Source organism: Neoarius graeffei, chromosome 4 (genome assembly GCF_027579695.1).
Source record: "Neoarius graeffei isolate fNeoGra1 chromosome 4, fNeoGra1.pri, whole genome shotgun sequence".
NCBI lineage: Eukaryota > Metazoa > Chordata > Actinopteri > Siluriformes > Ariidae > Neoarius > Neoarius graeffei.
The window spans coordinates 74,258,786-74,279,817 of NC_083572.1; the positions used below are offsets into that span (position 1 = coordinate 74,258,786).

A 21,032-nucleotide genomic window follows, 5' to 3' on the forward strand; every position below is an offset into this window, starting at 1 on the left:
CCAATAGTCGAACCTCGGATCCAGGAGGAACAATGCGGTTTTCGTCCTGGTCGCGGAACACTGGACCAGCTCTATACCCTTCATAGGGTGCTCGAGGGTTCATGGGAGTTTGCCCAACCAGTCCACATGTGCTTTGTGGATCTGGAGAAGGCATTCGACCGTGTCCCCCGTAGTATTCTGTGGGGGGTGCTTCGGGAGTATGGGGTTCGGGGCTCTTTGCTAAGGGCTGTCCGGTCCCTGTACGAACGGAGCAGGAGTCTGGTTCGCATTGCCGGCAGTAAGTCAGACCTGTTCCCAGTGCATGTTGGACTCCGGCAGGGCTGCCCTTTGTCACCGGTTCTGTTCATAATTTTTATGGACAGAATTTCTAGGCGCAGCCAGGGGCCAGAAGGAATCCTGTTTGGGAACCACAGAATTTCATCTCTGCTTTTTGCGGATGATGTTGTCCTGTTGGCTTCTTCAAACCAGGACCTTCAGCATGCACTGGGGCAGTTTGCAGTCGAGTGTGAAGCGGCTGGGATGAGAATCAGCACCTCCAAGTCCGAGGCCATGGTTCTCGACCGGAAAAGGGTGGCTTGCCCTCTCCAGGTTGGTGGAGAAGTTCTGCCTCAAGTGGAGGAGTTTAAGTATCTCGGGATCTTGTTCACGAGTGAGGGAAGGATGGAGCGTGAGATCGACAGGCGGATCGGTGCAGCCTCCGCAGTGATGCGGTCGCTTTACCGGTCCGTCGTGGTGAAGAAGGAGCTGAGCCAAAAGGCGAAGCTCTCAATTTACCGGTCGATCTACGTTCCGACTCTCACCTATGGTCATGAGCTTTGGGTAATGACTGAAAGGACAAGATCGCGGATACAAGCGGCCGAAATGAGTTTCCTTCGCAGGGTGGCTGGGCGCTCCCTTAGAGATAGGGTGAGAAGCACAGTCACTCGGGAGGAGCTCGGAGTAGAGCCGCTGCTGCTCCACATCGAGAGGAATCAGCTGAGGTGGCTCGGGCATCTTTTTCGGATGCCTCCTGGACGCCTCCCTGGGGAGGTGTTCCAGGCATGTCCCCCCGGGGAAGACCCAGGACACGCTGGAGGGACTATGTCTCTCGGCTGGCCTGGGAACGCCTCGGTGTTCTTCCCGAGGAGCTGGCCGAGGTGTCTGGGGAAAGGGAAGTTTGGGCTTCCCTGCTTAGACTGCTGCTTCCGCGACCCGGTCCCGGATAAAGCGGAAGAAGACGAACGAACAATCAGATGAAAAAACAGAAATCTGGAGTGTACATAAGTATTCCCCCCCAAGTCAATACTTTATAGAGCCACCTTTTGCTACAATTACAGCTGCAAGTCTCTTGGGATATGTCTCTATTAGCTTAGCACATCTAGCCACTGGGATTTTTGCCCATTCCTCAAGGCAAAACTGCTCCAACACATTCAAGTTAGATGGGCTGCATTGGTGTACAGCAATCAAGTTATGCCACAGATTCTCAATTGGATTAAGGTCTGGGCTGTGATTAGGCCATTCCAAGACGTTTAAATGTTTCCCTTTAAACCACTCCAGTGTAGCTTGAGCAGTATATTTAGGGTCATTGTCCTGCTGGACCGTGAACCTTTGTCCCAGTCTCACAGGTTTTCCTCTAGAATTGCCCTGCATTTAGTGCCATCCATCTTTCCTTCAGTCCTGACCAGCTTTCCTGTCCCTGCAGATGAAAAACATCCCCACAGCATGATGCTGCCACCACCATGCTTCACTGTAGGAATGGTGTTCTCAGGATGTTGACTTTGTGCCACACATGGCATTTCCCATGATGGCCAAAAAGTTCAATTTTTGTCTCATTTAACCAGAGAATCTTCTTCCATGTGTTTGGGGAGTCTGGAACATGCTGTTTGGGTAAACTCCAAATGTGTTTTCTTAAGCAATGACTTTTCTGGCCACTCTTCCATAAAGCCTCACTGTGTGGAGTGTACGGCTTAAAGTGGTCCTATGGACAGATACTTCCATCTCTGCTGTGAATCTTTGCAGCTCCCTCAGTGTTATCGTTGGTGTCTTTGTTGCATCTCTGATTAATGGCCTCCTTGCCCAGTCTGTGAGTTTTGGTGGGTGTCCTTCTCTTGTCAGGTTTATAGTGGTGCCATATTCTTTCCATTTTGCTATAATGGCTTTAGTGGTGCTCCCTGGGATATTCAAAGTTTGGGATGTTTTTTATGACCCAACCCTGATCTATACTTCTCCACAACTTTGTCTCTGACCTGTTTGGAGGCTCCTTGGTTCTCACGTTGCTTGCTTAGTAGTGTAGCAGAGTCAGGGTCCTTCCAGAACAGGCTGATTTATACAGACATCATGTGACAGATCATGTGACACTGATTGCACACAGGTGGAACTTAATCAACTAATTATGTGACTTCTGACGTGAATTGGTTGGACCAGCTCTTATTTAGGGGTTTCATACAAAAGGGGGTGAATACTTATGCACACTCCAGATTTCTGTTTTTTCATCTTAATTATCGTTTGTGCTACAATAAAAAAAAAACAATTTGCACCTTTAAAGTGGTAGGCATGTTGTGTAAATCAAACAGTGCAAACCCCCAAAAATCCATTTTAATTCCAGCTTCAGGGTTCGTACGGGTGCTTGAAATCCTTGAAAATGCTTGAATTTCAATGTCCTGATTTCAACGTTTGAAAAACGCTTGAATTTTGGGTCAAGTGCTTGTAAATGCTTGAAATTGTTAGCATATTTCTCGGAAGTCTGACTCAATAGACCACCATTAAATGGAAAGAAATAAAATAAAAGAAATAAAATAAGTCGGATTAAAATCACGCCTACACAGCTCACTCTGGGCTTCACGTGAACTTTTGTTTGTGATCTGTCACCATATCGATAGTTGTCATGTTATGCATAGACTGTGTCACGTCGCCCCCAAGAGGGGACAGGGTTTTTTCTAGAAAAATTTAGTATGAGGGCGCTCACCATGGCAAGGGAGCGAAGCGGGGGGATGGTGCCGGTTGTCCCCCCCCTCCGCCGTGCAAAGCCTTTGAAAAATTGAGGCTACAATGGGACATTCTGAGGCTATCTGAGAGGGAAATTGTAACAAATTGTCTGTCAACATTGAAAAAGAAAGAAGTAATCTTCTGCCCCAGACAGTCTTTGGCTTTCTTCCGCTTCGTGCCGCGGGATGACGTCTTTAAATGCCCAAGTGTCAACAAAAACAACTCGCGAACTACTTGTCAAAATCTCCCGCGCCGGTGGGTGAAAGGTCATTCAGTCTCGAGAAATCTCGCTCTACAAGTCAGCTGACCTTGTATGTAACCCATGTCAAATCTCGCGAGAGCAGCCGCGACAAGTAAACAAACATGGCGCCTCAGTCTGGAAAACGCCAATTCGGATTGTTTTTGCACCGTCTGGCGGTGTATCTACTATGACTGGAATATTTTTGGAGTAATTATAACGTATTTGATGATCAGACACTTTGTCACGTGGTGTTGCTGGGATGTTTTCACGGAGAAAAGATCGTTTTGAGGAAGATTGCATGTTGTGCAGTAGCATATAAGTGCATGGCATAAGTGTGACTTGGGATTCAATCGGCATTTCGGTAAGGGGGCGCACGCCGAGAGTAACAGGGCGCAGTACCCCTGTTCCCCGCTTTAGACGAAAGCCTGGGACAGTTGACCAACATGCCGGGAGGTTGTCGTTTCAACGAACGTTGGGTGGTAAATGAAAAGTATAAACTCTGGATAAAACGTGGACCAAATCCACGCATAGCCTGCTGCAAAGTATGCAAAAAAGACATCCAGATTTTCGCAATGGGAGAGTCGGCGCTCTCTAGTCACATGAAAGATAAGTCACAGAGATGATTAGCCCTACACCATGATTTGTTTGCTAAGCGTTAGCTACATGTTACACCTAAACATAGAAGCACTAAATGTGATATTAGTGCTAGGATTACATGTCAGTTTTGGACAGTTGTTATCGGCAATGTAAAGAACAATGCCAGCGTTTCTCAACGGTAAATTACTGTAATTAAGAACTTCCCGCAACTGAAAATTTAAGCACAGCTGACGTTAGCACATAACATAGCTACCGCATTTATACAGTGTGTGTTATAGCCCAGTTGCAAGGTTGTGACTGACTAAAAAAAATTGACGTTTATATTTTCATGTGTTTTGTAGTCTGATTTTGTTTTAGCTGGTAATAGGTGGATGTGTTTGATTAAAAGTATTACCCTTCATAATGTATGTTTTTAGACAATTTACTGCCTATAGCCAACTGCTCTCCACTCTAGAAGGCAATGTTTAGGCTGTTTGATTTGGCATGATGTGATCATTGACTGCATATATGAGGGAGCTGCATCTTCTTACTGTAAATATTATTAACAATACCAATTTTAATGGAGGAGAGGTTACAAAGAAATGAAATGCATTTTCCCCAGAACATTAGGTGGATGTACCCATATTTTAAAATGATATGAATGCCTGCAGCAGTGTTTGGCACACCCCGTGGTAATTGTCATGCATCTCTAATTGTCTTATTGCTGTAAAGAGATAAAATGTTTTAGAAGTCATAGTTAAGGGTGATTTTACTTTTAACAGTGTGGGCCCTAGTTGATATAAGATCTTTTTAGCATCTTACTGATACTTGAGAGTAAACAGTTTGAAATATAATTTTCCTTGTTTTTTGATGTTAGGAAAAAAGCATCAAGATCTGCTAATTGTGTTTAAAAAAAAAAAAACTCCATAGTCATTATCCACAGTAACTCATTTTCTATGCCCCATTCAGTTAATGTTAGCTGCCGGTTCGATATTCGGCCTAGGTTGTATCAGATTTTCTAGTTCTTTTTCCCACAGGCAGAACTCGGTGACCTCAAACAAACGAAGGGCTATGGATTGAATCACACGAGATTTCTCCTTTAATGGTACTGGAAAAACTGGAAAATTGACCTTGAAAGTCCTTAAAAAGTGCTTGAATTTGATTGTAAAAAATGTGTACGAACCCTGCAGCTTGTAATGCGACAAAACAGGACAAACACAAAGGGGCATGAATACTTTTGCAAGGCACTGTGTATTAGTATAAATACACAGGTGATTATAGGAAATTGTGCATGCTAATTATTGAGAAATAGTTCGAATTTCTCGACCAATTACCTCGAGCGACTCAGCAAAATGGCAGCCAATCGCTTCGTTGCTGTAAGTGAGGAAGAATTATTGTTTTAAATTCGTAAATAAAATGTTCCTAAAAACACTAAGGATGCTACAAGGTTTGGTCTAAAACTATTCAAAGGTGAGGTGGAACTGTCCATCCACTCCTTATCCGTAACCGCTTATCCTGTGTAGGGTCACAGGCCAGCTGGAGTCTATCCCGGCTGACTATGGGTGAGCGGCGGGGTACACCCTGGACAAGTCGCCAGGTCATCGCAGAGCTGACACATAGAGACAAACAACCATTCACACTCACACCTACGGTCAATTTAGAGCCACCAATTAACCTAACCTGCATGTCTTTGGACTGTGGGGGAAACATGCAAACTCCACACAGAAAGGCCCCAGTCGGCCACTGCGCTCGAACCCAGAACCTTCTTGCTGTGAGGAGACAGTGCTAACCACTATACCGCTGTGCCGCTCAAGGTGGAATGGTGATTTATCCATTTCAAAACAAAGTATTTTATGTGAGTCGGCATAGATAAGTGACAAGTCTGTGCGCACCTTTTATTACGTTTGCATGTTGCTTTTGACGTTTTAAATACATTATTTTTAAAAATAATTACTGGTGTGTTTATACTGAAACAATTATCTGCCTCAGGCTCCATGAATATCGATGAATAATATCCTCGACTTTGTCTTGGTTATTTTTCACCGATATCCACTTCACCTTTGTCAAATAATTGTTATATAAAAATAATCACGCGTACACACACTGATCAATCATAACATTATGACCAGTGACAGGTGATGTGAATGACATTGATTATCTCATTATAGTGGCACCTGCCAAGGGGTGGGATACATTAGGCAGCGAGAACAGTCAGTTCTTGAAGTTTACTGTAACACAACTGTATCACAAACTGCTTAAAAAGTTAATGCTGACATCCACATTCCTGTTCTGCTTTTAAGTTATCGTGTTAATCTGTAGGATGGATAATGGATAGAAAAAAAGCATAGTCTTGCATTATGGCCCTTCAAGGGCTCACAGAAATGCAACTATGACAGTGTTTGACACGCTTGCTCTAAATAATGAGAACAATTTCAGCCCCAGCCTACAGGACTAATGTATGGTAGTGTATATAAAGCTGATAATGGCAGAAAGGTTATAAAGAGTTCGCAGTCAGGATAGACTGTGAGGTGCAGTTAGCCTAATATGGATGGTAGAGAAGTGCTCATAACTGTTTTCTGAAGGTAAATAAGCCACATTCCAATATTTCTTGATTTCTTAGCTAAAGAAATCAGATCTGGTGACTTTGTTGTGTAGCCTGAAGGCACAAATAGAGGCAGCACAGAAATGGCTATAATGCTTTTCAGTTCACTCTCTAGTGTCAGCTTTTACTCTGAAGAGACATTAGAGCAAAGATACAGCGAAACGTGATTAAGGACAGTGGAGATAAAATACCAGTTGAGAAACATGAGGTTTCCTCTAAATCACAGAACTCTCTTGAGGTTTCTGTGCGCGCTTAACATTAGCCATCATTTTCTTCCCTCCTGCAGGACATATTCCACTGGCAGATAATGGACGGGAACCTGACACAGAACATTCGGAGATACTTCCCCTTAATAGGCAAGGAATACACTCAACATCTAGGTTTGAAATTTCCAGAGGAAATCTATTTGTTTTAAGCAAAGCAAAAACCACTCGGTTCTAAGTCCAAGTGAACTATAAAAGCAACAGGGTCCATCTTTGTACGTTTTATATGCTTGATTCTGACCAGGCCTCCGAAGCCTTTGGAAGGTTCGGAAGTCACTTTTAAGGGGATCACTCTCTGAAACAGAAACATCCACATGTGCTACAAACCTACAGTGATTGGTCAGTAGTGAAGTGGAGGTGGAACTAAAAAGTATGGTGACCCGACATACTTGGCGCGCTTCAGGTTATATGTACTGTAGATCATTCAACATGGATGCAGTAAAATTGTAGCATCCTCGTCTCCAGCAAAATGCACATTTTTACCCACAGTTTAATGGAAACCTGCAAATACCCAAGAACCTCCCACAGATTCTTTCAGAAGTTAAAAAAAAGCACAGACCAGCCTTGGGATCCTTAGTAAATCCACAATTGACAAACTCTGTTGCCAACGAAAACAATGGTAACAAATCCTAGCAGACACAGAGGACCAAATTACTACAAAAAACTAGCATATGTTGGTGGAGAGGACAGGTCAGTGCTAACAGTATAAATTATACATGCAGTCCTGATGGCATGTGATTTTAGAAAGAATACGGTGCAATATTAACTAATTCGTTTGTTTTAGATGTACACTAAGGCAGGGGTTCTCAACCTTTTCTGCTTTAAGGCCCACCTATTCATATTTGTAACAAGTCGGGGCCCATTAAAAAAGATCCGCAATTATTTTGGCTCATCTATTCTAATAGAATCTAATAATCTACAACCCCGATTCCAAAAAAGTTGGGACAAAGTACAAATTGTAAATAAAAACGGAATGCAATGATGTGGAAGTTTCAAAATTCCATATTTTATTCAGAATAGAACATAGATGACATATCAAATGTTTAAACTGAGAAAATGTATCATTTAAAGAGAAAAATTAGGTGATTTTAAATTTCATGACAACACATCTCAAAAAAGTTGGGACAAGGCCATGTTTACCACTGTGAGACATCCCCTTTTCTCTTTACAACAGTCTGTAAACGTCTGGGGACTGAGGAGACAAGTTGCTCAAGTTTAGGGATAGGAATGTTAACCCATTCTTGTCTAATGTAGGATTCTAGTTGCTCAACTGTCTTAGGTCTTTTTTGTCGTATCTTCCGTTTTATGATGCGCCAGATGTTTTCTATGGGTGAAAGATCTGGACTGCAGGCTGGCCAGTTCAGTACCCGGACCCTTCTTCTACGCAGCCATGATGCTGTAATTGATGCAGTATGTGGTTTGGCATTGTCATGTTGGAAAATGCAAGGTCTTCCCTGAAAGAGACGTCGTCTGGATGGGAGCATATGTTGCTCTAGAACCTGGATATACCTTTCAGCATTGATGGTGTCTTTCCAGATGTGTAAACTGCCCATGCCACACGCACTAATGCAACCCCATACCATCAGAGATGCAGGCTTCTGAACTGAGCGCTGATAACAACTTGGGTCGTCCTTCTCCTCTTTAGTCCGAATGACACGGCGTCCCTGATTTCCATAAAGAACTTCAAATTTTGATTCGTCTGAACACAGAACAGTTTTCCACTTTGCCACAGCCCATTTTAAATGAGCCTTGGCCCAGAGAAGACGTCTGCGCTTCTGGATCATGTTTAGATACGGCTTCTTCTTTGAACTATAGAGTTTTAGCTGGCAACGGCGGATGGCACGGTGAATTGTGTTCACAGATAATGTTCTCTGGAAATATTCCTGAGCCCATTTTGTGATTTCCAATACAGAAGCATGCCTATATGTGATGCAGTGCCGTCTAAGGGCCCTAAGATCACGGGCACCCAGTATGGTTTTCCGGCCTTGACCCTTACGCACAGAGATTCTTCCCGATTCTCTGAATCTTTTGATGATATTATGCACTGTAGATGATATGTTCAAACTCTTTGCAATTTTACACTGTCGAACTCCTTTCTGATATCGCTCCACTATTTGTCGGCACAGAATTAGGGGGATTGGTGATACTCTTCCCATCTTTATTTCTGAGAGCCGCTGCCACTCCAAGATGTTCTTTTTATACCCAGTCATGTTAATGACCTATTGTCAATTGACCTAATGAGTTGCAATTTTGTCCTCCAGTTGTTCCTTTTTTGTACCTTTAACTTTTTCAGCCTCTCATTGCCCCTGTCCCAACTTTTTTGAGATGTGTTGCTGTCATGAAATTTCAAATGAGCCAATATTTGGCATGAAATTTCAAAATGTCTCACTTTCGACATTTGATATGTTGTCTATGTTCTATTGTGAATACAATATCAGTTTTTGAGATTTGTAAATTATTGCATTCCGTTTTTATTTACAATTTGTACTTTGTCCCAACTTTTTCGGAATCGGGGTTGTATTGTAAAGTGTATTAATGGAATGCATCATCATTCCCTGTTATGTGTTTGTTAAATAAATGCAATAAAAACAAACTGGTTTTAATTGTAGGTATTGTATTTAAAACTGTATGGATGTGCCAGAAGCTAACAAACCATGCATGCGGGTCATTCTAAGTCAAAAGGGATTAATGATCCAAAAGTGGAGTCTGGTCCATTAACACAAGAACTTACTGCCATGTTTGTGGTCAGCAACCAAGCAAGGTATTAAAACCAAGACGTACACTCAAAAGAAGTGGATCTAGAAACCATTCAATGGGATTAGATCCTTACATGCTAACAAAGAAGGATTTTTCCTACGAGTTGGAAAATTATCCATCCATCGAGTTCCCCAACATCTCAAACTACCTGGTGCTGCAGACATCGTTCTACACGGACAAACAGATGAAAACCTGGAAGAGCATGGAGGAGGACAACTTTGTGTGTGTGTCTGGGTTAAAGATCTGGGAATCAGGACACTACAAGATAGACGGCGGTAGTCAGATCTAAGTGCAGGAAGAATGTTTATTGGCAGGTGTGATATTTACAAAAACAAAAAGCAGAATATTTAAACAGTGTTATAAACATGGCTAGAAACAAACGTGACAGTGATGATACTTTGCAAAGCCTCTTTGAAAAAAGCTTCCATATTTGTGTGTGCTGATTGCGCCCAGTATCAGGTGTCTCCTACATGGACTGGGTCCCAAGTACGTGCTGCACCAGGTTCAGGCGCGCAAAGGCGTGACAGTCAAGTGTTCACCTGCTGTGTGATCACTTTTAGCTCACATGTATATCACCACCAAAATGCTTATCTATCAATAACCCATCGCAAGCTATAGTGTGACCGTAGCTTAATGAGGTGGATGTGACATCGGATGCAACCCAGCAATTGTACCCTAATCGGAGTTTAAAAAAAAAAAACACACAACAACTTGGCGGGGGGGAATAATTTGTGGCTCACTAGACGGCGCTTTGCAGCTCACTAATGGGCTGTGGCCCAATGATTGAGAAACACTGCACTAAGCAACATTAAGAAAACAGCAAGGCAAGTTATCGATTATGAAGATTGTCACACACATTATAGCCTATCATATTGTTCTTAGCGAGATCAGACCCATATTTCACTACAACAGACTGCCGGTGGACCACCTCCCTGTTCTTTTGTAGCTGTGAAAGAAACCTCTCCATCCTGTCAACTCAATGTAAAAGTAGGAAACGGAGATTGTGACGTATCCTAGCAACCGTGTAGATGGTAGCAAATTAACGTGGCAAGCATGTTTGAAAGGAGTTGCGAGACGGAAATCCCAGCTTCTCATGAAATCTCCTGTGCTCTGTACATAACACGGATGTAAGAGAAGCCATTTTATTTTACTCCTTGATGCATATCTATCACGAATACTGCCAGAGTCTTGGCCATGGTGGCACACTTCTGTTTAACCCTTAACGCTAAACAGTACCACAAGCCTTTGCACTTGCAACATGACAGCAGTTAGTGACCACCTTTTCTGGTCGTTACAGTAATAATCCTCCTCCCTGAACGGAAATTTATTTCCAAAATCAAACAGATTAAATCCACTTAGACTAAAGGCCATTTAGATTTAAAAAAAAAAAAGGTTGTAAATAAGTGACTACCTACAAACATTTTAATTAAGAAGCAGTGTTGATGATGCATTTAAAAATACTATTTCATGAGCATGTATAAAAACACACTGGGTTCCTCAAAATTCCACAGCACACTTCAGTTTGCCTTACAGCACACCGGTTGAGAACCAATGCCCTAAGACCTACATTTGCATGCACTGGCTAAGGATCGGATGACTTGTTAAGCAATGGAACAAAAATCTCAATAAGTGCAAAAAAACAAACAATCTGTATACATCAAATTAAGGCTACATCCACACCACAACGGCAACGAGATTTTATTAAAAAAAATATATCGCGTCCACATGGGCAACGGATCAGTAAAATATCAGGTACATATGGCAACGCTTGCTGAAAACGATGCAATACACATGCCACACCTCTACGTGCGCTGTAAGACGGTCCCATCGGAGACACCAGAACAATAGAAGTAGGAGGACGCATGCGCATAAACCCCTTCTTCTACCCGGCGTGAAGCACTCACAGGAACAAACACACAACAAGAAGAAGATGGCTGCGACTACGCAAGGAAATCGTGCCTTCTGTGTGTACAAATTAGTTTTATTAGTGTGCATAGTTTTATATAACTTAATTTTCTTATTGTGTGTGAACATTTTGAAAAGCAGTCTTATCCAATAAAAAAAAAAGAAATTAAAGAAATGGTTCAGTTACTTGTTTATTTAAAAGAAAAGCTGTATACAAAAGTGAATGCAATGCAGTGGTTCATACAAAACAGCGAGAGTGCTGCTTGTTCTAGTCATGTGATTGTGACGTCATCGTAAACAAATCCGTTCTACTCATCCAGACAACTTCGCAATGGCGCCGTTGCCAGATTTTTCCACTCTGGAAACCGTTCTCAAAAAATTTCATTTTGGGGTACCCAAAACACCGGTGCCATGTGGACGCCAGGCCGAAACGATAAACAATTTTATCAGATTCACCTGAATCCGTTGCCATGTGGACAGTAGTCTGGCTAACGCGACTTCAAAGCTCTACGAGCTATTGGTCTGGCCAAGATATTCAGCCCAACCGTTTCCCAGAGCCCGTGGTTGACCCGCCTCCCTGAAATGCCTCAGTTTGCTACTGGTCGAAGCCAGAAAAGGCTGTGACGAAGCTTAAACCAATCACATCACTCTTTCCTCTGACGTATGTGACGCGACGATAGGATTCTCGCTGAGCCCCATTGATTTGGCTACTAGCGGGGCTAACTGGTAGATTAAACTCTTACCGAAGCCGGTCGGGAGCAAGGCGAAAACGTCCTTCCTTTCAATAAATACCTCCAGGGCTGCTCTTTGCTCCGTTTTCAATGAGACCTTCCCGTTGAATGCTTTCAATACAGCATGATTCTGTAAACAATCTATGGCTTCCGGTCGCAGTTCTACTACGTCACTGCCTTGAACACGCCTCTACCCAGGGCCGTTGGAGATGCTCAAAGTTGATTGGCTCCCGATTTTTCCGGAGCTTGGAAGAGCTGGAGATAGCTTGCCTGGCCAGACTAAGCTCGCAACAGGCCCTCGTGTTGCGTCACGCTTAGGATGGGCGGGCCCAGGCTATGTGGACAGGGCCTTAGTATAATGAAAGCTTTAAGTGATCATCATGAGAGAAGAGTGTATGAAAAGATAGAAGTCGCTTTTGCTTTATAGCTTGGCTTTAAAGGTCAGACTGCACCTTTTAAATGAACTTGAACTGAAGTCATGGCCTTTCACATCTTATTACCACGGCAGATGTCTGAGATGCTCTTCACTATGCATTAAAACAGTCCTCTTCTCCATCAAATCTGGCCGAGTCATGCGTGTTTAAAATCGTTTCAGGATTATTAGCCTTTGAATGTTTTCATACTTGATCAACTCATTTGTTTTATTACTGCTTGTAATTTTGTTCTTTTATTAAAAGCACTTAGAAATTTGACTGAAAATATAATGTGCTATGGCTCTGGGCCATAAATCTTTCAAAATAATCTGTCTCTTTCAATTATAAATCCTGTTTATTACTATAATAGCTTCTGTGTTTGTGTCATGCAGGTCACATCCAGATTGCTCAAGTCCCTGATCGCCATGAACCTGATAGTCCTGGGGAGATCAACTTTCCTTACATCTTTAAGCTGCTGGAGGAACTGGGCTATCAGGGATTTGTGGGCTGTGAATACAAACCTCTGGGTGAGTGCTTGACTGGCTCTGATTAAAGAGATTTGAGCGCATGTGTCTGGCAATATGTTTTTCTATCCTTCTGAATTTTTCATAGTCAAAGAAATTGAAGCAGTAGTAAACCTGAGGTAAGCCCACTGCAGCAAGTAAACACCTCAGGCAAGCCTCCAAGAGCAAGTAAAACAAGACTCTGCAGTGCACTAGTATCTTCAGGATGTTGTCCCTGAATTCATACAAGGAAGCAACAAAGCCACAAACAAATTGAGGGTTTTTCAAAATGTATGTATACATAATTTTAATTAGTTATGATGCAGTGAAGAAAGAATCTAAATCATTGGCTCAAGTAGATTCCTTGGGCTAATCATATCGCATGAATGGTCCAGCGTCCCTCAGTTCTCTAATGTGTCGTTCCTATGAAGCTCACTTTCAACCAAGATTACAGGAAAAAAAATGTCAAGTGCAAAAATGCATCTGTGGCAGTGGGGGCGTGGCCGAGCGCCAGTTTGTGAATGGAGGGCGGGGTTAGGGAAGGTGAGTGGCCAAGTCTCGTTACACCTGTTGTCAATTGATGTGTGTGTTTCTTGCAGTGATGGTCGAGCATAAGAGGAGTACGAGAGCAGAGAAGGGGCGCTGGGACCAGAGCACGACTGTGTATGTGTGTGTGTATGCACATACATGTCCTAGAGTGCCTGAGTGATCATTAAAAGCTATTAATAAACGCGTGTCTGAACATTAGCTCCCGCCTGCCGTGCTTCTGTACTCCACCCACATCAGGCAAACTATCACAGTGGTGCTGAAACCCGGGAGTACAGAAGGGAGCCCGCCCATGGAGTCCTCACCGTTCAAGGACCTCATTCATGCCCTCGCTACCACTCAGCAGAACCAGCATCAAGCGCTGATCGCCCCCCGGAAGGACGCTTCGAGGCCTTGATGCTGGCCCAGCAAGAAGATCGCCAGGTGTTTCAGCACCACTGTGATAGTTTCCCTGATGTGGGTGGAGTACAGAAGCACGGCAGGCGGGAGCTAATGTTCAGACACATGTTTATTAATAGCTTTTAATGATCACTCAGGCACTCTAGGACACGCATGTGCATACATACACACAGTCGTGCTCTGGTCTAAGCACCCCTTCTCTGCTCGCCTACTCCTCTTATGCTCGACCATCACTGCAAGAAACACACACAATCTCATGACAACAGGTGTCACGACTTGGCCACTCACCTTCCCTGACCCTGCCCTCCATTCACAAACTGATGCTCGGCCACGCCCCCGCTGCCACAGTATCCAACACAGAAATCCTGAATTTTATCTAGAACACCCACAGTTAGCCATAGTAACACTCAGAGCCGACTCATTTCAGCCAGCCACTTGGTTTTTGCCTCACAAACCTTTACAACAGTGAGATTTTTCAGACAAAAGTTAAAAGATGCTGACTGCAAAGTCATCTGAAATTATTATTATTATTTTTAAATTGTGCATGGCATTTTCCTATGTCTCGCAAAAACTATCATGCGGATGAGATGTGATCATTTTGACATGCTGAGGGTCACTTTTCTCTGTTTTGGGAGTTTTCCGACCTCTTGAGGTAAACAGCATGGCCCTACGGCAACAGCCGAATGCAAGGAGCTTTAACTAAATTAGCATAACTATGGAACTGCGTGCCCTGCGATGACCTGCCGACTTGTCCAGGGTGGGCTCCAGCTTGCCTGCGACCCTGTACAGGACAAGCAGTTACGGATAATGGATGGATGGACCTGCATCACACCAAGATGGTGACGTGTGGAAAATGTTATGACTCTGCATTGACCTCGGAGAGTTTTAAGTCGCAGGGATGTAATAGATCCCTTCACAGCCGACGTCATCAAAAATCACGTGCGCACTTCGGCAACGGAAGTGGTAGTGTTCCCCAGCCATGCTGACTGACACAGATGAAGGAGCAAGCATTTAAAGTAGAATAAAAACTATTTCCAGCATCAAAATGTCTGGTTGTTGCGTACACGGTTGTCAGAATTTATATTCCACTGGTGGACTCGAGTTTTACAGGATTCTGACAGATCACGACTGTTTCAGAGCAACCGGCAGTGTCTGTGGCTGCAAGCGATTTAAATGTGTTGACTGGAATGAGGACACAATTAAAAATGCTCATGTCTGCAGCACCCACTTTACAGTGCTGAGCGTAAATGAGTACACCCCCTTTGAAAAGTAACATTTTAAACAATATCTCGATGAACACAATTTCCAAAATGTTGACAAGACAAAGTTTAATATAACATCTGTTTAACTTATAACGTGAAAGTTAATAATATAACTTAGATTACACATTTTTCAGTTTTACTCAAATTAGGGTGGTGCAAAAATGAGTACACCCCACAACAAAAACTACTACATCTAGTACTTTGTATGGCCTCCATGATTTTTAATGACAGCACCAAGTCTTCTAGGCATGGAATGAACAAGTTGGTGACATTTTTCAACATCAATCTTTTTCCATTCTTCAACAATGACCTCTTTTAGTGACTGGATGCTGGATGGAGAGTGATGCTCAACTTGTCTCTTCAGAATTCCCCATAGGTGTTCGATTGGGTTCAGATCAGGAGACATACTTGGCCACTGAATCACTTTCACCCTGTTCTTCTTCAGAAATCCAACATTGGCCTTAGATGTGTGTTTAGTCATGTTGGAAAAGTGCACGACGACCAAGGGCATGGAGTGATGGTAGCATCTTGTCTTTCAGTATAGAGCAATACATCTGTGAATTCATGATGCCATCAATGAAATGCAGCTCCCCGACACCAGCAGCACTCATGCAGCCCCACATAAGGACACTGCCACCACCATGTTTCACTGTAGGCACCATGCATTTCTCTTTGTATTCCTCACCTTTGTGACGCCGTACAGTTTTGAAGCCATCAGTTCCAAAAACATTTATCTTGGTCTCATCACTCCAGAGTATAGAGTCCCAGTAGTCTTCATCTTTGTCAGCATGGGCCCTGGCAAACTCTAGGCAGGCTTTTTTGTGCCTGGGCTTTAGGAGAGGCTTCTTTCGTGGACGGAATTCATGCATGCCATTCCTCTGCAGTGCACGCCGTATTATGTCACAGGAAATAGTCACCCCAGTTTGGCTTTCTACTTCTTTAGATAACTGCAGTGAACTTGCATGCCGATTTTCTTCAACCCTTCTCATCAGAAGACGCTCCTGTTGAGGTGTTAACTTCCGTGGACGTCTCTGTGAGATGGTTGCAGTTCCATCTTTCTTAAATTTTTGTACCACTTTTGCTACAGTATTCTGACTGATAAGTAAAGCTTTGCTGATCTTCTTGTAGCCTTCACCTTTGTGGTGTAAAGAAATTTTCTTTGGGGAATTCTGAAGAGACAGGTTGAGCATCACTCTCCATCCAGCATCCAGTCACTAAAAGAGGTAATTGTTAAAGAATGGAAAAAGATTGATGTTGCAAAATGTCGCCAACTTGTTCATTCCATGCCGAGAAGACTTGGTGCTGTCATTAAAAATCATGGAGGCCATACAAAGCACTAGATGTAGTAGTTTTTGTTGTGGGGTGTACTCATTTTTGCACCACCCTAATTTGAGTAAAACTGAAAAATGTGGAATCTAAGTTATATTATTAACCTTACTTTCACGTTATAAGTTAAACAGATGTTCTATTAAACCTTGTCTTGTCAACATTTTGGAAATTGTTGTGTTCATTGAGATATTGTTTAAAATGTTACTTTTCAAAGTGGGTGCACTCATTTATGCTGAGCACTGTGTATCAGCTAAGACTATCTATCCAAGTTACAGGGGCAAGGCATACGATTTTTGATATGGTATGGAGAGTAACAGCCCAAGTTAAATTTGAAAGGACAGTAACACAGAAGCATAATTCATGTTTGCATAACAACTAAATCAGAACTCTGAACTGTTCGCTACAAGCCCACACCACCAAATAATAGGATACTTACCCTGCCATACAGCTGCAAGTCGCTGTGAGGATGTAGTTTTCTCGTTTGTTGATTATAACCCAAGCCTCATACATCATGGTCTTGTGTCCTTGTCTTTGGCTGGGCAGGAGTTCTCATTTCAAGGCACAAAACTCTGAGTCTGTCATGGTATTTGATGTTCTGTACGTGACCACACATAACGTACTCGTAAGCATCCAGTGACTTGTGGGCTTGTAATTTCTCTCTGGTGTACATGCTTGGTTTCTCAATCAAACACGTATGTGCGTGTATTATATATTTTTATTCGGCCACTTGCTAACGTCTTCAACCCACTCATTAATGGCGCACGGATCTGTAAGTTGGTTCCCATTTGTCAAAGTCAACTTGCTGAGGTAACAGTCGCGATCTTTTGTTGTTAATCCCCTTGCATAGCTTGAGAAGCTGTTGATCTCCGCCATACTTCCGTTGCCAAAATGCACGTGCTATATATCATTGTGTACAAACTGTGAACAAGTCTATCTGTGGCTGACATTCGCGAACAGCTCTGTGAAACAAAAGACGAATATCTCTTTTCTCTGTTACTGCTTTTGTGTTGTCGTTTCTTTCTCTGTAAGATTAAAACATTGTGTAGAACTCCATACTCACTACCATGGAGTCGAGTCCATGCATTCTAAGGCTAAGCTAGCTAAGCACTAGCTAGTATGATTTAGTTATCTGTCCAGAAAAATGACATCATCTAACCTTGCTCTATCTTGCAGTTGCACTCACTAGGCATGCTTTCCTTTTTTTTTTTTTTAAACTGGCTTTTAGCTGGCAGGAGAGCAGAGTCCGCTATGTTTGCCCATGCCGACTTGTTTTGGTTAAAAACAGGTCAAACGCCCCACGGTGGTCACGCGATATTGTTGCTCACTTGCTTCAGCAATCTCCAGAATCGTAAAATGCAGGACGCATTTTATCTCTGTGAAACAGGGACACAGGATACAGGGTGTGTGCAGCAGTGAAACATCTCAAAACTCCAGCAGCAATTGGAATAGAACATTTTGCCCAGAATTCAACTTTGCAGTCAGAACTTTTAAGTTGTAAAAGTGCGCTTTGCATAAAGAGCATCAGATGTTAGAAAAAACACTCCGCACTGTAACCCAACGTCAAGGATGCAAAGACGCAGCTCAGTTACAAACACGGTTGCAGGTTTATGAATCTGTTTAAGGATTTGCACTTCATGAAATTAAAATCACCTCACAGTATGCGTGCATGATGACTTGTGACAGGTTGTTGTATTCGAGCCAGCTTCACTGCTGTGATCAAATACATCTCGTGTTTTAAGCTAGTTATATCTCACTCTGTAATTTTAAAGTGAGCGCACATAGCCGGATAATGAATCGATCATCAATGTTTAATGTTACTGATGCATAATAAAAGTATACAGAGATGTGTATAAAGTTTGGACTAGCCTAAATATATTGGCTTCTATTCCAACCTGGAAAGTGCATGAACACAAGAGATAACTGGAGATGATCGGAGTGACTTGCTGCTTTTTAAAGTAGAGCCACAACCAAGAATAAGAAAGAATTGAAAGTGTATAAGGATTTGCTTTTAGGTCACAAAGCTCAGTTTGTAACGAATTTAAAAGTGTTCAGAAATAGCCTGGCAAGCCAGACTAAATGTGAATATTTAGTCTGGCCTCGATCCGTAGACATTTCTGAAGCGGGTAGGAGGAACAAACCGCTGTCTTTCAAACTGTCTCTGTGCGTATAGGCCAACGCTCTGACCAATCAGCGCAACAGTGACTGTGACGTAGTCAGAGTGACAGAAAGCAGTGGGGGAGGCCTTGAAATAAATAATTTTTCAAAATGTGTATTAATTAATAAACAGGTTCTAGATATTAAGAAGTTTGGAGATAATGACCACAAGTTTGGAGTCTGTACCACATACACATTTTTTTCTAAGTGTTTTTCAAGGGTTTGCTTAAACTGTTTTTGAGAGTTTTTATTTAGTGGTGTTTGGTGAAATAATTTCCCTTAAATTTAAAATAACGGGAAAATAAGAAACAATCAAAAAGTAATGTTTCAAAGCTGTTTATTAATTCTTCGTACTGCACAAACTAGCCCATCCTTTTGGCTACGAGCGGAGCCTGCTGTTAGATCAGACTTTTGCCATAGCCGGTCGGCAAAACAGTGAAAACGTCCTTCTTGAAAAGGAATGAGCGGAGAGCCTCTTCCTGCTCATGTTTCAACGAAAACTCCAAGTCTAATTCTTCTAAAACTGATTCCAAAGCGCGTCAAACGCGCGCTGTTCACTAGCCGTAGCCATCTTTCCTGTTGTGCTTCCTCCAGCGTCGCGCAGCTTTATCGTCACTCCTGCAAAAGCCCGCCCAAAGAATCCAAACAAAAACCTTGCGGTGTGATTGGCGGGCACGATTTGATGCCCGGGGTGTTTTTGTTTATATGGTGCGAGGCTAGACCCATTCGCTAGGCAAAAAATATTTTTGGCCGCTAGGCGGTTGGGTCTAGTTTACTAGGCTAGTTCAGAAAGGCATTTTTATTTAAAATGATTCTTTTCTCTTTGCAGGTTCCACAGAAGGTGGCCTGGGCTGGGTGCAAAAATACCGGGACAGTAAACATTGACGAGTCACAATATCCGAAACCACACCATCACTACTCTTGTGCACTGATTTTGTACATGTCTATAATCCAAGAAAGCACCACAACAGGTAACTTCCAAAAGAAGTACCATAATTCATATGGAATAGCCATAATGAATATCCAAACCGTGGATTGATGACCGCTTTAGGACGCATCCACAGTGGTGTGATGGTGAAACTGGTGCTCCAGACAAAGTGATGGATGATTGTGATTTGATTGACCTGTTTTAATAAAAGTCACTGTGCACTGTTGAGGAGTTGTCTCACTAAAACACATGAACTTCCAGGTCATGTTGACCCTACAGCAACCACTTTACTCAATTAGATTGCTAGTTACTGACCATGTGGCCTATATCGTGAATGAAGAGTGCGGTTTGGGACCAGTCCCAGGTTTGAACGTTATTAGAATATAATGGAGCTGTTTGTCAGCAACATTTAATCTAGGAGGAAATCTCTTACTCATGTATACAGGGAGATTTAGCACGTCTCGCATGCTTTGCAGAAAATGTAGGAACGTTTTCTGAAATTGTGGCAGTAATTACGCATAGATTTACAGATAGGACTGTTTGGATGGAGTCTTTTGTCTGGAAACAGAAAAGTCTAGACGTGAGCACCCTGTTGAAGACTGCCTGTACATCAATACATCTCATTATCTGTAGCCGCTTTATCCTGTTCTACAGGGTCGCAGGCAAGCTGGAGCCTATCCCAGCTGACTACGGGTGAAAGGCGGGGTACACCCTGGACAAGTCGCCAGGTCATCACAGGGCTGACACATAGACACAGACAACCATTCACACTCACATTCACACCTACGGTCAATTTAGAGTCACCAGTTAACCTAACCTGCATGTCTTTGGACTGTGGGGGAAACCGGAGCACCCGGAGGAAACCCACGCGGACACGGGGAGAACATTAGTCTGGTTAACACCAGACCATATCACAAGTGAAATATGGTCTGGAATCCGCCTATTGAATTTCTCGTAGGGGAGGTGTGGTTTACAATTGTCAACGGCCGTTTATTGGACATTGCGAATGTCTATCATTTGGCGTATGCCATGGCCAATCATGGCAGTTGTACCCGGTGACGAAGAAGACGAAGAGGCGAAGAAAGACTAACGCCAAACGCTGTTCTTTTTTTAAAACAAACTTTCGCTCTAAACTATTCAGAACAGTGTCTAAAGCTTGATCGAAAGTTTGGTTCGTATCACTTGCCGCCATGTTAAATGTGATCCGTAAACAGTCCCAAATAAACTACAAGCTTCCGTTTGTCGAGTAGTACGCGTCACCGTCTTTCCACCCCTCCCCACTCTCTGATTGGCTCCCTAACTCAGGCGAGCCTTTAGACCAGACCTGGGCATTTTCCGGCCCGCGGGCCGCATCCGGCCCTTTGGTTCATTCTGACCGACCCGCGTAAGGTTAATTAGAAATTACAAAATAAACGTATTTTCTAATTTTACCTCATGCATGGACTGAATGTGCATTGCT

General features: G+C 42.9%; 1 protein-coding gene across 2 annotated transcripts in view; it reads left to right on the forward strand.

Annotated features, from left to right (window-relative positions):
* hyi (hydroxypyruvate isomerase) overlaps nucleotides 1-19,799 on the forward strand; it is a 54,494-nt gene extending 34,695 nt beyond the window's left edge. The window contains exons 6-8 of one of the 2 annotated variants that reach the window (XM_060919691.1): nucleotides 6,670-6,739; nucleotides 12,845-12,979; nucleotides 19,475-19,622. In XM_060919691.1, coding sequence (XP_060775674.1) covers nucleotides 6,670-6,739; nucleotides 12,845-12,979; nucleotides 19,475-19,530 — 261 coding nt within the window. In that variant the 3' untranslated portion in view covers nucleotides 19,531-19,622. Of the gene's footprint in view, nucleotides 1-6,669; nucleotides 6,740-12,844; nucleotides 12,980-19,474 lie in introns of both variants that reach the window. The other variant, XM_060919690.1, reaches the window with a different exon arrangement.
* The last annotated feature ends 1,233 nt before the right edge of the window (nucleotides 19,800-21,032 follow it).